The sequence below is a fragment of the Xiphophorus hellerii genome, chromosome 16 (assembly GCF_003331165.1).
Source record: "Xiphophorus hellerii strain 12219 chromosome 16, Xiphophorus_hellerii-4.1, whole genome shotgun sequence".
Classification (NCBI taxonomy): Eukaryota; Metazoa; Chordata; class Actinopteri; order Cyprinodontiformes; family Poeciliidae; genus Xiphophorus; species Xiphophorus hellerii.
This window is the reverse complement of record NC_045687.1, coordinates 17,737,938-17,754,069: the sequence shown is the minus strand read 5'-3', so window position 1 is coordinate 17,754,069 and position 16,132 is coordinate 17,737,938. Positions and strand designations below refer to the sequence as shown.

The window sequence follows — 16,132 nt, the reverse complement described above, 5'->3', positions numbered from 1 at the left end:
CATGTGCTAATTACCAGCTAACCAACTGCTGTGTTGAAAAGCACCTCCTACATCCCAGAGCCTATAGAGGGCTGTGTCTGGATGCTTCGCTGTTGCTAAGGAACGAGAAAATCCTTGAACATCCAACTGGCTGTAAACACAGTGGGGAGAAAATAAAAGATAGACTTCAAGCAAACTGAATAAAGATAAAACCGCCAAAAGCTCCTCCACATTTTTTTTTTTTGAAATATTCCTGTGGTTGATTAGATCATTTGTCGAGGGAAGACCGGAGAACAGGGATGATGCATCTGACTCTAAAGGTTTGAGTCCACGGAAGCTAGGCAAGCAAATTTTAAAATGGTCTTGCTACGTATTTTTTTTTAAATGTTGTTTGCCAGGTCAGATAAATTATTAACGATGCAGGGTTAAATATTCATACCCTTTAATCTTTTTCACATTCTATCACATCACTGCCTGTGATTCTGATAGACCGACACAAAGCAGTGCACAGTGCTGAATTGGAAAGAAAAAATGAAGCATAATTGCTGAGAGTTTTGCAAATGACAAGTGTAAATTGTGATGTGCATTTGAATTTAAACTCTGGAGTAAGTGCTATTACTCCAATCACAATACAATTCCTCAAGGTATGTCACTGTAAGCTTTGCACATTTAGAGATGTAAATTTTTAACCATTTTACTCTGTAAAAGTACCTCAAATTCAGTCAGAATGGATGGAGAGTATTTTTAGGACCAGTTTCGAAGCCTGACACAGATTCTCATTAGGATGAATTAAGCCTCTGCTTCAGTCTAGAGTCTTTTGCAGTCCCTTCCAATCACTTGTTTACAAATCCCTGCTGCTAATGCGTAGCATTATGCGTCAAGAGAGCTAAAGGCAGATCTATGCCACACTTTCCAGATTGTATATTTGCAAGAAATGTTGAAATATGTGTAATTTTCCCCCCACTTTTTGATTACATTACTTTGTGTTGGTCTGTCACAGAAAATCCAAGTGAAATTCTGTGGTGGTATGTTTGCACGTTGTATGTAAAACACTTGCAAAACTCCAAAATGAGTAAACTTTTGACCCTGTAACTCTATTCATCATGTGTAGTTTCACCTTCATGTTACATAATTTCTCAAACACTCATCACTGAACCATGCATGACAGGACAGGAAATTTGTTTGGGCTTTCAGTGACATTTTTTTCAGCTTTTGTTTTTGTCGCCTAAATCTAAACGTTTGCTGTTTTACATACGCAACTTCATGAAACAAGGGGCCCAGACACTCTGATTATGTCAGTGCAAATATTTATTTGCTTCGACTTGAAGATTTCAAGCTTGAAGCACACTTCACTGTTCCACCCCCCATTAGTTTTGACAAACAAAACACTCATAAGCATTAATTAATAATCATTGTTATTGTCAGTTCTTTCTTTTCACCGGCATTTATTCTATTCCCAGAGCTTTGTGATGCTGTTCTCTGTGCCAGTCAAAATTAATTGCACACCAGGGATGTTGGGTGGCCTGTTTTAAGTTTAGAACTGAGCGTAGGAAACGGTTTCTTCAAACCAATTAAAAGTGCACTTAAAGAACAATGTTTGACATGTTGTATTTTTGTCTTTTGAGTGAATTTGTGTCATTTGAGAATCAAGAGAGCTTGGCAAATGTGAGAAAAGTGCATGTGTGTGCACTTTCAATTGACCTACCTTGACACTGGAATCCCTGCTTCCCAAATCCCCTGTGGAGAGAAAACACCAGAGGGAAAAAGTTACACAAATGCAAAATCTGACTGAGCAAGCACATACATAGATCAATAACGTCCGATATTTGCATAGAGCAAAATGTTAACCATCGAAAATTAAAAAACACACCAGGAGAGGTGTGTCAGTGTCAGATATTTTCTTGGGGCATGACCTGTTCTGTGTGTGGAGTGAACGCAAGCTAAACTTTACAACTCAGCTGGGAAGTACGGCAGCTGCACCGAGGTAAAATGATCTGACACACCTCCTCCAAAGGTACATGGGGATGGCTGCAGGTGCATGTATGAAAACACACACACAGACGTCTACACAGAAAGTAGCACACACACTCTGCCCAGCTCATTTTCATAGTGTAGCTACAAATAGATAATCTCCACAGGTGTGACATCTCTCAGTGCGCACATTGTTCTTTTTCACATTGCTTTTTGACCTAGGATAGATAGATAGATAGATAGATAGATAGATAGATAGATAGATAGATAGATAGATAGATAGATAGATAGATAGATAGATAGATAGATAGATAGATAGATAGATAGATAGATAGATAGATAGATAGATAGATAGATAGATAGATAGATAGATAGTTTTTCAGCCAGTGGGATCTAAAGTCCCCAACATAATCTTCTAGGTCAGATCACTTAGTCATTCACAAATTAAAAAGCTTGTCACAGGTCTGAACTAACAGCCATTCTGGGACTGGTGCAGAGATAATAATAAACGGGACAAATTAGGCCAAACTCCAGCACTAAATTAATTTAACAACCTGAGTGCAGATCTGTGCGACTGTCTAGTAAACCCAGGTGGCCTGCATGGATGGTGAGATGTTTGCACAGGTTACTGACAAGCAGTGGGAGTTTTTGCCTGAATAGTTTCCCCAGGCAAGCCTCTTCTTTAGGCCCCCACCCCAAACCCCACACACAACCCAGAAAAAGAAAGGCTGCCCTGCTGAAGCCCATCCTACTTATAAATTGCCCGTCTTTATCATTCAGTTAATCACATCCGTTAAGGACTTAAATGTTTTCATCTGTTTGACATTAGGCTAAAAGCTAGAAATCAGATGCAAGCGTCAGCCTTCATAGCCACCTGCAGTATACAGTAAATTCAAAGGGGTGCCAAACACCAGGGGAGGCTACCCCCTTCCTGGAGATGCAAAAAAAAAAAAAAAAGCAAAAGAAATATGGGGTGTAAATAAAAGTTGACCATTGTTTCAACCATTTTTGTCGCCCCCCTCTTGACTGTGTCTGCCTTGGTGGTGAGCCGTATGACCCATAGCAAAATGTTAAACATTTATCACTGAGAAATTAGGGAGAAAAACAATTAAACATGTATGTGCTAAAGGTCCCTTATCAATTATTTTCTCCCAGGTTATTCCAGCTGCCAGGCTTGTTCTAAAAAAAGATATAAAAATAAATAAACATTTTTCATCCACTCACTTTTTCAGCCTACTTCATTCCATCAAATGTTGGTCTGCAGCTACTCTTTCTTTTTTAACACTACAGCCCACATATTTCTTGGTCTTCCCTTTTTGCCTTGGTGTACAGTTATAGCATCAACAAGTGTGATGAATGCTGAAGTAGTCGGTTATTTTAAGAAGACGGCAGCCACCTATTCTATTTCTTAAGGGCAAGTTAACATGGCCGTATTAGAATCCGTTTCCCTTTTCTATGAACTGGAAACGTTTCTATATCTGTGAAAGGTAACCCAATAAAAAAAAAAAACAATAATAATAGGGGGAAAAAAAGGATGGCGGCAGTATCATGATGTGGAGCAACAACTGTTCAAAAAGCCAAACTGAAACAGACCACGAACGACCACCCGCCCGCTCCTCACCAGATGAAGTCGGTGCAGTGGCTGCAGAAGGTGGGCTGCTTGAAGAAGCGCGCGATGAATTTGTGGTCCTTCACCTCGTGCACGTTCTTCTGCCGGAGCGCACCCTGGCGCGCGAAGCCCCGCATGGGCTGCTTGGGTCCGTCCTCCCCGTCGCTGTTGGTGGCCGCCGAGTCTGCCATTCTCCCGGGTTCAGGGGCTCCTGCTCCGCGCTGCTCAATTTAAACCGCTCGGCACGTCGAAGTTGTTGGTGCGCAGAAAAGAGAGAAAGGGAGTGGGAAAAAAAAAATAAAGAAAAAAAAAAGAGCGCTTATTGAAGCAGAGCAACAACAACAGCAAAAAAAAAAATAGTTGTTGGTGTTGGTTGGAGTTGTGAGAAGTGGCTGCTTGTTTGCTGAGGTGTTGCTGTCTAGTCCGTCAGCGGAGTGAGCTGCTGTCGCCGCACTGGTTTCCCTTCCTCCTCTTCCTCCTTTTCTTCTGACAGCCGCTGACAGAAAGGAGAGCGAAAAAGAGAGAGAGAGAGGAAGAGAGAGAGAGAGAGAGAGAGTGGTAAATACCATTTAACGCTCTTCTCTACAACATTTATGCGTGTTATTTTATTAGCAGACACTAACTTAGAAATAAGCCTGTTTGTTTCTCAGCTTTTCTGAAAAAGAAGGCAGCGGTAGGTTCTTTCACATGTAAACAATACAATTAAGCAACTAATGTCAGAATTTGAAATGCAGGTGTCTTAAATTATCTAATTAATTTAAGACACAAGGTTTACAAAACGTTTTAAAGAGACTGAATTCAGGAGTGAGCAAAGCTGTAGAGTTTTGACTCTTTCTAGAATTTACTTCCAAAAGGTTTATTGTTAAAATTATGAATAAATTTAATTTTACAGTTACCTAAGAACAGCGCTTTACAGGAGTATTCCCCGTCTTGCACTTTTTTTCATATTTTGTCACAGCACAACCACAAACTTCAATATGTTTATTGGGTTTTCATGTTATTGACCAACATAACATTTCTGCATAAATAGGAAGGAAAACTGTCTCATTCGTTTGCATTCAGCCATTAGCTTATTGGTTTCCAAATGTGCCAAAAATATGTTCGTATGTACAATCGAACCATTTGTCCGTAATGGAGAAATGGTCTTATGAAACCACATCATGACACATTTGTTTGTTGGCAGCTGTGTTGGTGGCTACTAATGTGCAGGAATGTGGCACATCCAGACTTCAACATTAGACAAAGTTTAAGATTCATGTGTGCAGAGGATAAGACTTCAACAATAACCAAACAACCTAGTCAGCTAGATGGTAATGATGTGACAAAAACGGTCAAGATTGCTTATTTTTGACTTCATCAAAATGTTACCATCAAAGTGCACCTTACAAGTGGTGCAGGTGCTCATCTTTTTTGTGGATTCAGGCACAAAAAAGAAGGTATGAAATTTCTCTTCAAAATTATGGTTGTTTGCCTTGCTTTCTGCTATGTTTTCTACTTTTACTTTCACCAAATTGTGACACGGATAAACACAATGTGTACAAATAAAACATCCGGACAAGAACAAATAGCTGTGTTTTTGCTGCATCCACACCACCTCCACAATGGAAAGAACATGGAGCAAGTGGAAACCTGCAGAAATGTGGCTGTCCACCTAAACTAGGCAGCTGGGTAAAGGAATCATTAATCAGAGAAGTCACCAAGAAACCAAAGGTTATTCTGGAGGAGTGGCAGAGATTCCACTGCTGGAATAATCCCTGGAAAAGTGCCATGAAGAAAGAGACATACTGAGGCAGAGGGTCACCTTGATACTGACTCCAAATAGCCAGAGAATGACTAAATGTTTTAGTCGCCTCATATTTGTGACTTAGTCAAAGTTCAAACCATAAATCTAGTTGAGAATTTGTAGCAAGATGTTAACAAGATGTTGAGTTGATGCCCATAGAGACTCTATGTCTGATCTGAATGAGCTGAGGCTATTTTCTCAAAAGGGGCAACATCTTCTGTATATGGATGAGCCATGACGTACCCCGAAAGAACCTAAAGGGATGGAGGTGTAGATATTAAAACGTGGCACACTTTTAAGACTTTTATTTGTTAAAATAAATAAATAAATAAATAAGTTAAAACGTTAACAATTTCACAGGCATTTTCTCCTGTTGAAACAGATTATTTACAATAAGAAAGTTGGAGGTTTCTCATTGTTTTAGGTCCCAACTGACTGGTTTGTGCCATCCACACACACACCCCCACACACGCGCACACACCCCGTGATCTGGTTGTGAGTGACCTAGATGAGATTGATTTAGCTGCAGGACAGATGACAACGTGCACGGTTCAGCTTGGTCTCATCAAATCAGTGTTTACTGTAGATTTAGCACCCAGTTCAAACAGCTCTCTGTTTTTAACCGTATTGGTCCCCCATTACCCACCTCACCTCTTACATTAGAGGCACATCTAGCATTATTGTTGCATAATTGTGTCTAGACAGCTATTAAAAGAGGAAGGCAGCTGAATTTGCAATGGTTACAGGCACCTAGAGACTCACGTACCTATGAGTACCTGAAATGTATGCATGCGTGTGTGGGGGTGGGTGGGTGTGTGTGTGTGTGTGGGGGTGTGTGTGTGGGTGTGTTTGTATAGGCTGTGGCAGCAACTTGTCATATAGCCACAATGATCTTTTTTTTTTATATGTCCAATAACCAGGATGCAGTGTAGCTTTTCCTCGAGGCTGTTAAACTATAAGATCTATAACAATGAGCCAGCCTCCATGTTCAGTATCATTGGTGGTGTCAGACTGGAAACAGCTGGACAGTGACTTGTTTACTCTTATAAATATATTTTTAAAATTACTTGGGTGATATATGTGACCCGCCAAGGCAAAACCTGGAAAAAGTCACCGGTGCAAAAACAGAAAGAATTTGGACCATCTGAGAAAAAAGATTTTTCTTATTGTGTTTTTTAAAATAAACAAGTTGAATAGCAGTTTGAGAGGTTTTCAAATGGTAAACTTTGTGTTTGAATTCTGGTTGTTTACATCTGAGCCTTTGCAGCGTGTGTGAGGGAAACTGTTTGGTTTGGTTATTCACACGCTTATGTTATTGGTTTCGGTCAACAAGATTGAAGTTTGAAAAAAAAAACACATGGCTACTTAACATCACTGTCACATCGCAGTATGGACCATGTTGGGCTTTCTTCAAGCTGAAAGAAAGTATTGTCTAATATCTTGCATTTATTATTATCTTGGCCCACTGACAGCTTTTCTCTGCAGATGAGGAGTAAATATCTATAAAGGTTGTGAGTGACCAGTGTTGTAAGCAATCAAAACTGTGGCAAATTTGTATTTTCTTGTTGAAAGATCAATTGTTGATGTCTCCACTTTCTTCAACCTCTGCTGCCTTTCTGTTTTTGGGATATGAAGCCGTAAAGGGAAAGACAGATTTTCTTGTATTTCAAACAGCACAACTTCAGGATAATGCAATGTCATGGCTAATTTTACCACCTGACGATTTTTCAACGAAAGGCAGTTCAAACCAGAACTTAATCGACACTATAAAAATGAACACCCTGCAACCTCTCTTACTCACTGTTTTAGCTTAGTAACAATTTTCAAAGTCGTTTTTATTCGCTAAATGTCATAAGAATGTGAAAGATGTTTTTCATTACTTTCTTCACAGTCAGTAGTTTATGTACGCTAAGGTTAATATGCCTTTAAACAATCTAGGAAAGCCCAATTGATGATTCCGGTGAAAATATTTCAAACATTTTATTCAAATGGGGATCCACCTCTGGATGCATTTTACGGCAACACCTTAACACTGCTCCTTTTGTCACCTAGTAAGAAAATCAAAACAAATCAGTCAAGATCTCAGGTACAGCTAGTTTAGAGAGGAGACTGGTTCTGTGTCACAGATAGACATGTTTTGGTGTGAAATGAGTACATCAACTCCTGGTCAACTACTGGTCAAAGCTGAATAAAAAGCCAGCTTACACTTTGAAAATGCACCAAGGATCAACTTTATGGGAGGCAATAATAAAGTTGCCTGATGAAATTAAACTGAAGTGCTTATGTAAATATAGAGATGAAAACATTATGGTTCATTGCTGCCGTGGGGGAATGGTTTACTTCAAAACTTCCTGGCAAACATCTTTCCTCGTGAAGAAACAAACGTGTTGGTTGAATTAAAATCAGAGTTTAAGGTATGAAAACTTTCAGGCCTATAGCTCCAGCTGTCTGGAAAGTTTCTACTGAGGCTTTGGGACACCTGCAAACCACAGCACAGTAAGAGCCGTTATACACAAATGGACAAAACCGAGTCAGAACTGATGTTGAATGCATTGATGACTCATCAAGGAGGTTTTCAAACAACCCAGAATAGCATCTAAAGCTCCTCACCTGCCTTAGTTATAATCTGTTACTGTGGCTCAACAATAAGAGATCTGGCAAAAACGGCAAAAGGCAACAGCAAAGTGTGACAGGAAATGCAAATAAAAAATGGCACCGTATTTATAAGGACAGCAAAATTTGCTAGAATCATAGCTAATCAGATGTTGGGTGGCCTGCATTTGTCAGTGTAAGAATATTCTTATAGTGAACCTGGTTATACACTATAACCTGGCATGCAGCCATCTGGTGGGCATATATTGTGAATGGCTTTGTCCATCATCTCAAGAGTACAAAGTCTTCCTCAGAGATGTTTTAGATCCAACATCTGGAGGGCAGTAGATACATTGCACCTCAAGGCAATGCAATGCTCATCAGCTGCGTTTCTTACACTTGCAGTGATCACGCTGTGTTTTAATGTCTCTTTTCTTCTCACTTCTTTCCCTTTCCTACTTATGTGTGCGATGCTTAAAATGCATCCCATTCGTTTTGCTTGTCCACGCCAAAGCAACGCTATTTATTTTCTTGTGATTTCCTTTCACCACTGAACTGGTTTGTTACATAAACCTTCAGTGACTACAGCAAAGCCGGGTTCTCGCAAGCGCAAACACACACCCACACACCCGCACGCACACCCCCACACCCACACACACACACACACACAACAACAACCACATGGCCGTATTATCTCCATTTACTGCTCAGAACATTATACATTTATCTCCCCATAATGTAACTCCTCCATGTCTCTGAAGATGCTTATTTCCCCTTCCCTATCTCTCAGTGGATCTCCATGTTGAATCCCCTTTTTGTGTGTCTCTTATTTCGAGCGCTATTAAAAACAGAGCTCAAACATCATTGATCTGAAACCACCGCACGCTCATTCTTCTGCTTTCACGTCGTATTTGCATAACAGCACTTCTCTCACACTTTCTCTTTGGCTTCGTGAACGACTGTGTGCATGCATGTGCGGTTGAACATGTATTTTGCACATTGTTGTGCCTGAAATTGTTATTGTGCCTCGGCATGAGTGCAATGCTAGTTTGGGTCCTTGATTGACGGCTGCAGCGGCAGCACTCAAAGCTCTCGGGCAGATGGTTTTTTCTTTTTTCTTTTTACATGTAAATCTGTGTAAAAGTCGGCAGTGTAATTGGCTTTTCAAACTGAGTGCTTTTTCTAAAGAGACTGTGGCTAGAGTGGAGGAAATAATTATTTGATCCCCTGCTGATTTTGCATGCTTGCTCACTTACAACAGTCTAATTTTTAAGGCGGATTCGTTTTACTGCAGAAAGACAGAATATTAACCAAATACCTAACAAAAACAAAAGGTATTCAATGAAAAGATGAGAAAACTTGCATTAGAACCTGATGGAAAAACTTTGTTGGAAAGATCTCAGTAAGGTTTTTTTCTTGTAGCTGGACTCCAAGTCTTGGGTTGAACTTTGCTCCATACATCTGCCACTCAGAAATTTTGGGAATCATTGATGTTTCCTGGAGGTTGGCTAGAACGGTCAACAGAACTTCATTGTTGCCTTGGCAGTATGCTTTGGTTGCTGCTTTTCTCCTGGCAGCTGCTAACCCAGACCCCTCACTGCCAGACAGACAGGCTTGATTTATCACTTCAAAAAGACTAATGCAACTGCAGTGTAGTTCAGTTCATCATGGAAACCCATTGTGTGATGCTTTTTGTGCATTGTTATTGCGCTAACATGGACGCAACATGAAGTTTGGAGGTCTGCAGTTACTGAGTCTGTAGGAAAGTTGCTGACCTCTGCATTCCTGAGTGCGACACATTCTTTCATAAATGTTTCATAATGTTTATGGTGGTAGTCGTCATGCCTATGTATTCACATGTGTACAGTAATCCAAATAATTTTTCAATCTAAATTCCAGCGATTTAGAAGGGTGATGGTGAGAAAGAATTTGGCATCTTATGGTGAGGATGTTTTATTTCACTTACTGTTTCATCCAAAGTTTGTATGCAAGTTTTAAAGAGGCAGTACGATGTGTTTTCCAGGCACAGAGTGCCATTTTATAGCATAATCAAGTATTTACGTAACCGTCAGTTGTTCCAAAAATGCTGCAGCTTAAAAGACATTACTTCTTTATTTAACACCTTGAAATTAGTCTCTTTAAAAAGTCTTGCTCTGAAGCTTCTCAAACATGGGTGAAAGAATCAAGGCAGCACTCTGTATGTTTTTAATGAAGGAACAACATTATAGCATGATGTAAAGCTCAAAAAAGTTCATTTTACATAATACTGGCCCTTTAAGTACATTTTACTTTCAGGATTTGCAATCAATATTCTGAAGAGTTACAAATCTGTGTTAGGCACAAAAATCTTCTTTTGCTACTGTTGTAGCACTGCAGGCATGGTCAGTAAAAAAAAAAAATCCCTCATGCAATACTAAAAAGTGATATGGAGAATTGGCCACCTAGATAGTTTAAAAGGTAAAAGGTAAAGGTAATTTTATTTATATAGCACATTTTCAGCAACAAGGCAATACAAAGTGCTTTACAGGATTTAAAAGGAAATACAAACAAAATAACAAACCAAAGGAAAGAGCAAAAGAAGAAAAAGCTAATAATGTTGATCCAAAGTAAATAAACTAGATACTCCTACTCAGGGTTGGTAGATAAGTATAAGTAAATATCCTCTGGTCTAATTCCTTTTCTGGGTTGGGAGAATAGGAGTCTAAAAAGTAGTTGCTAAGGTAGTTTTTCTGGCTTACAAGTTCCGTTCTGGGTTGCTAAATCAGTGTAAGTAAGTAAGTAAGTATCCTCTGGACTTCTGGGATGCTAGATAAGTATAAGTATTCTCTGGACTTTCTAAGTGTGCTCTATATTTGTAAAACTAATGAGCACTCCACAGTTTCTAAGTAATAATAAAAACGAAATGTTCCTGTTCTGGAAGAATTTTTTTCTGGATTCTAACTTTGTTCTAATTCCTTTTCTGGGTTGCAATAATAGGAGTCTCTCTGCATCTAGATAGTGAGTACTCTACAGTTTCTAAAATATAAGCTAAAGAGTGACTAATAAACTAGAGTCTCTGGATTCCAAGTTTGTTCTAATTCCTTTTCTGGGTTAAAAGTGAGTACTCCACAGTTTCTAACAAAATAAAATAAAAAAGAGGAAATGACCCATTAGGGCACGTGGCAACACGTGGGAAGGAGCGTTATGTTTACGTACTGTATCTTCAAGGAGATTGGAAATATGCAGCCCTTCCAAGGCAACATGGGGAAAGCCAATTCAGATACATAATGTTTTAGGTCGGGTAGATTATGAATTTCAATCTTCCCTAAAGTCTGTCCGATACATCTCAGTTCATCCCAATTATCCAAATTAGTTTGGTCGTTCCACTGAGCTGAAACTAGCAACTTCTCCAAGATCCATTCCATCCCGTTAGTGAGTTTTGAGTCCTCAGCTGGGCTGAAAGTCTCAGCAAGACTCACATCCAACTTGCGTCTCTGACCACACCAACAGTCTGAGTGTTCGCTAGTTCGGACAAGTCCGTTACAAATTTGTCGATAAGCCAGGTATCCACAAGCTCCAAACAGCAGAAATCCTGTTATCATGAATAAATCCAGGGTGTATCCTGCCCGGCGTGTCCCCACAGGACAAGAGGGCTCTCCTGTGCCCATTCTTCTCGTGGAGAAAATTTGATCAATTGCATTGAGAGACCGGTTGACCAGATCCATAATTTGTAAATTTGGAGGATGTGCAAAGAAAGGCTCCAAAAATATAGAAAAAGACAGGGCAAAAACAGAGCAATCCATGTTGACATGGACCAGGGTCCATGACATGGAACTAAATTAAAACACAGAAAACCAAATCCTCACAGATAGGACAAGGCTTAGATTTAGAAACGACAGGATCTGGCTTGTTTACTTAACATAAAATGTATCACCTTTTGTAGACAGAAAGGCTGTTGGCACCTTGCAAAAACATTACAGTAGTTTATGCAGTCTCTTATTTGCAGTGTGAATTTTTTTTTTATCATCAATATTTATATGTACAAAAATAAACACTGAAGTAAAAACAGAAGCAGCTCAGGTGAGAGTTTCTGGGAATTTCACAGTCTTATCAAGATCAAAGATGTAGCACATTCTGGATGTTCATGATTCAGTAAAACAACATAAATTGTCCTCACATTTAAAGTTTACTGATCATGGTTCAAAACGCAACAAAAGATGCACGTGCTGCTGCGAATTTGTACGCTTTAAATGGACAACGCATCAAACCAGCAGTTTTTGTGAATGCACGTGCATGTAGTGCAAGAAGGACACGCCAAATACAGGTGTGTTTGGCACAGAAAGGCACCAACAAGCAAAATCAATGCGTTCCTTAAAGGCATCTCAGAATTATACTCCCCTGCGCTGGAACAGCAAAAAACCCCAACAAAAAACAAAAAAAAAACCCTCCCACCGTCGTTCTCGCTGCATCTAACTCCCACTGTTGTCAAGAGGAGGGTGAAAACAGTGTTCTGCTTCTCATGCCTGCAGCCTTTTTTATTATTTTACCTGTCAGACTGGAACTCCTGACAGGGCAGGTGGTGGGGTGGAAGTGCATCCTTGCTCTCTCAGAATGAGACACTGGATGCACCTGTGGGAGGATTCAGACCTTTGTTTGGTGTTTATGAGATGCACACTCACCGTTTGGCAACTGGAGGCAGTTGACGGTATGTAAATACCCCGAAGGGAAGCTGATCCGGTTCCAGGATTTTTACATTAGAATTCTCAATAGGAATCACAAAAGGGCTTTTATCGCAAAAATGATCGCATTTTCCAAGTAAAACAATGGAAAATTTTCGGCATCTCTTGGCCTCCATATTACATAGTCATATGTGTGTCGGGGGGGGGGGGGGGGGGGGGGGGGGGAATGGACCAACTTAAATTGTGTTTAAATAAAAATTGAAAAAATCTGTAAAAAAGACTTGAGACTAGTGTCCAGCTTTGTCTTCTAACAGGACAACAGCCTGCTACAACAAAAACATGGAAACGTTTGAGTCAATTTAATTTTGAATCTGTGGCAAAGATTTATTTGTCTGTCACAAAAAAAATAATAAAATGAAATCCTAATAAAATATACAAATGTCGTGGTTGTAAAAGCAGAACATGTGAAAAGGCACCACTGAAATCTTTGCAGGATCTAGTTTTGGTTTTAATTCAACAGAACTGGTTTCTGCATTAGCCTGTTTGCAGTTTCATAAGGAAAGACTGGATCTCATGGGAACAGAAATGAGATCAGAGGGAGAAAAGAGTGAAAGGACATTTTACCTCCAGCCTGATGAGGATTTCTATCTCTCATCTGGCAAAACACACCCACGCAGCACCTCATTATGACCTGGCTCTCGCTCCTTCACTCAAATGCGACGCCTCCCATGCTTTCCCGTTTAAATGACTGAACAGCCCCCTCTAGTGGCCATGAGCTCTAGCGTGCAGCTCCGTTCAAGGAAACTCACAGAATCAACTTACAGTAATCTTTTTGATTTACACATTGTTTTTTATTTCTGTTTTTATCATTTTTATCCTATGGCACCGGCTTTTCTTCTCATTTTTCACCCTCAGCTCTGTAAATATAAGTGTGGTGCAAAAGTATCTTTGCAACCTTCAATAATAATAATAATAATAATAATAATAATAATAATAATAATAATAATAATAAACTAAATTATTAATAATAATAATAATGTTTCAACCATAAAAACACATTCTCAGCCGAGAAACTACCACAAACGGGCGCTAGAGGGCGATAAAGCAGCATGTAAATCCTACGAGGCCTGGCCGTGATCTGCCCCACACAAAGTAAACAGTAGAACTAATCTCTTATATTCAGGGTTATAATGAAAGTATGATGGGCCTCAGGGATTTTTAAGCTTATATCAAAGTTTTACATTGGCGGTAAGCCAATTTCTGATTTGAACGTCTCTGTTGAGAGTTTTTATGTTCTCTCTAGGGCTGTTAACGCCACAGCCGAAGGTGATGCACGATGAAGTGATCAAGAAATTCACATTCGGTTCACTTGTTACATTAGTTGTAAGGTTGCCCATTTCAGCCATGCATAATCTGGGTGCAGATATTGTATCCCTCTGTAAGATAAAGTGATAGTTCATGTTGTTTGGTGGTTTGTTTAGAAGTTATAGGCAGTCAGTTAATAACTATCTCAGAATGCTGACTCCAACTTAATAGCTTTTTAATGTAGACCAGACAGCTATAATTAAATATGTCCATCATATTAAAAACACTAACAGCCTTAATGCAATTAATTTTAATCTTTATTTGTTTTAATGTAACAACAAACAGAAAGGTCGAATCTGGAAGGATAATAAAATGACACTCCCGCAGTTATTAATTATACACGTTTAATAACCCCCTCAATGTTGCACCACTCCCATCATATTCAAGAATAAAGAAACACCCAAAGTGCAACACTTACTCTAAATACTCATTGTTTTGCTCAGCTGGTCGTTTTATTGTTTTTATCAGTTAGTTTGCCAACTTGTGTGAGATTCCTAACATAAGAACAGAATTTCAAAACCTGACAACATTCAATGTTGAAAACAAAAAGAACAATCTCGCAGTGTTTCACAACACAGCTGACTAATGTTTCTTTTTGGTTTGTTTGTTTCTTTTGGAAAAGAGGACAGGCGTAAAACCTCAAAAGCAAACACAATTTATCAAAAAAGGGTGCTGGGATGAAGTTCAAGGCAGCATTTGGGTCTCTGCACCTGGTGATGATTCCTCCAGATCTCATTATCACATTTCTGAATGGTTCACTTTGGTCTTATGACCACATGCTGGTATGTCTGTTTCCCTGGCAACCCAACACTTGCTCATGATGTCTGCGCACGTCTCTTTGGCTGGCAGTACTCCCATCCTCTTGTGGTTAAACAAGAATATGTGAAACCCCTCTATATATTCAAACACCCAATACACCTCGATATGCATTAATATGCACAGTGGAAACTGTCTTAGCACTACAGCAGGAGTCAACATTCACACACTTCCTCAGCTCGGCTCAATCAGTTACAAGAAAATAAATCTGGCTCCTGGGTTGGCCACGTTGCAAACCACAGCCAACAAGCGTGTCATGTAGCATTGAGCTTGGATGATGCCTCTGAAGCTTTTTCCACTTCAAATGCAGTGGAAAAAAGCTGCATACTCACTCAATACTTGCAGTTATGAATTTCTGCAAATAATTTAGAGATGCATTCCACAGGATAAATCTGTGAATAGCTGAATTTGCAAATAGGCGGGGGCGCACTGTGTGCCAAACATATAGCAACCCTATAGGCCATTTGTTATTTACTGTTTTACTTTTATATAGCTAGGGCTAGTTAGTGCTAACTGTTAATGCTATCTTAAGGGAGCACATTTGTTTTCTACTGAAAAATCTGTGCACCAAATATAAAGCCCAAAAAAAGAAACAAAACAAAACAAAAAAACATACCCGGACCCCATCTTTCAGGTTCTACGTGGGTCCAGTGTGGGAACCACATGGGCTACAAAGTGAGTTATCTGTGCGTTTGTCTACAGGTTCGTTTGTAGTGTAACCCAACAAACTGGTGTTTTGTTGGCAGTACCTAACAGCTCAAAGCCAGCATTTCAGATTAAAAAGGGTCCCAGCACTTTTCAAAAGTCTGAATTAGAACAGCCGATATGATGTTAATTGTTTTCAAAGTAAGGATGTATATTCGTAGATTTACATTTTCCAAAGTGTTCTGAGTATCAACTAATTCATGGAATAAAGGCAAAACACAAAGAACCTTCACAAGAAGCATAAATAAATTTTTTTAAATAAACTACTTAGTTCCTGTTTCTGGTCTGGTGGTTTCAGTGAGAACATTCATTCTTTGAAACGAAAACCTAAAAGCAAATCCCAGAAACTGACCCTATATGAGTGGTATTCTGAGAAGCGTCTTTGCTTACTGTCTGACCAGTTTCCCGAAGTTGTACATTTAACAAAACAGCATTACTCTTAATTAATGTAGTGCATTTCGGCTCATATAAAACTTTTGGTAAAGAGCATAATTGTAGACTTTGGAGGAAATACATTCTGTCCCAATGAGAGTTTTTGCATTGCTTCAAGTTTAACCAGAGGCAGAGATGATGCTTTTGTCCAAACTAACTGGGACGTACTTTGCTGGACGCGACAAGCAAGAAGGCTGATCTCTATCCTCGTCTTTAAGGTCA

At 39.4% G+C, this 16,132-nt stretch overlaps 1 protein-coding gene across 3 annotated transcripts in view; it reads right to left on the bottom strand.

The window, feature by feature from the left end:
* The window catches only part of prkcbb (protein kinase C, beta b), an 89,038-nt gene extending 84,987 nt beyond the window's left edge, over positions 1 to 4,051 (bottom strand). For 2 of the 3 annotated variants that reach the window (XR_004342463.1, XM_032588178.1), the window contains exons 1-2: positions 3,572 to 3,750; positions 1,685 to 1,716 (exon numbers count right to left, since the gene is read on the bottom strand). Coding sequence is in view for 2 of the 3 variants with exons in the window: in XM_032588178.1 (XP_032444069.1) it covers positions 1,685 to 1,716; positions 3,572 to 3,750 (211 nt within the window). In the remaining variant the exon portion in view is untranslated. Of the gene's footprint in view, positions 1 to 1,684; positions 1,717 to 3,571 lie in introns of all 3 variants that reach the window. The other variant, XM_032588177.1, reaches the window with a different exon arrangement.
* Positions 4,052 to 16,132: the final 12,081 nt, after the last annotated feature.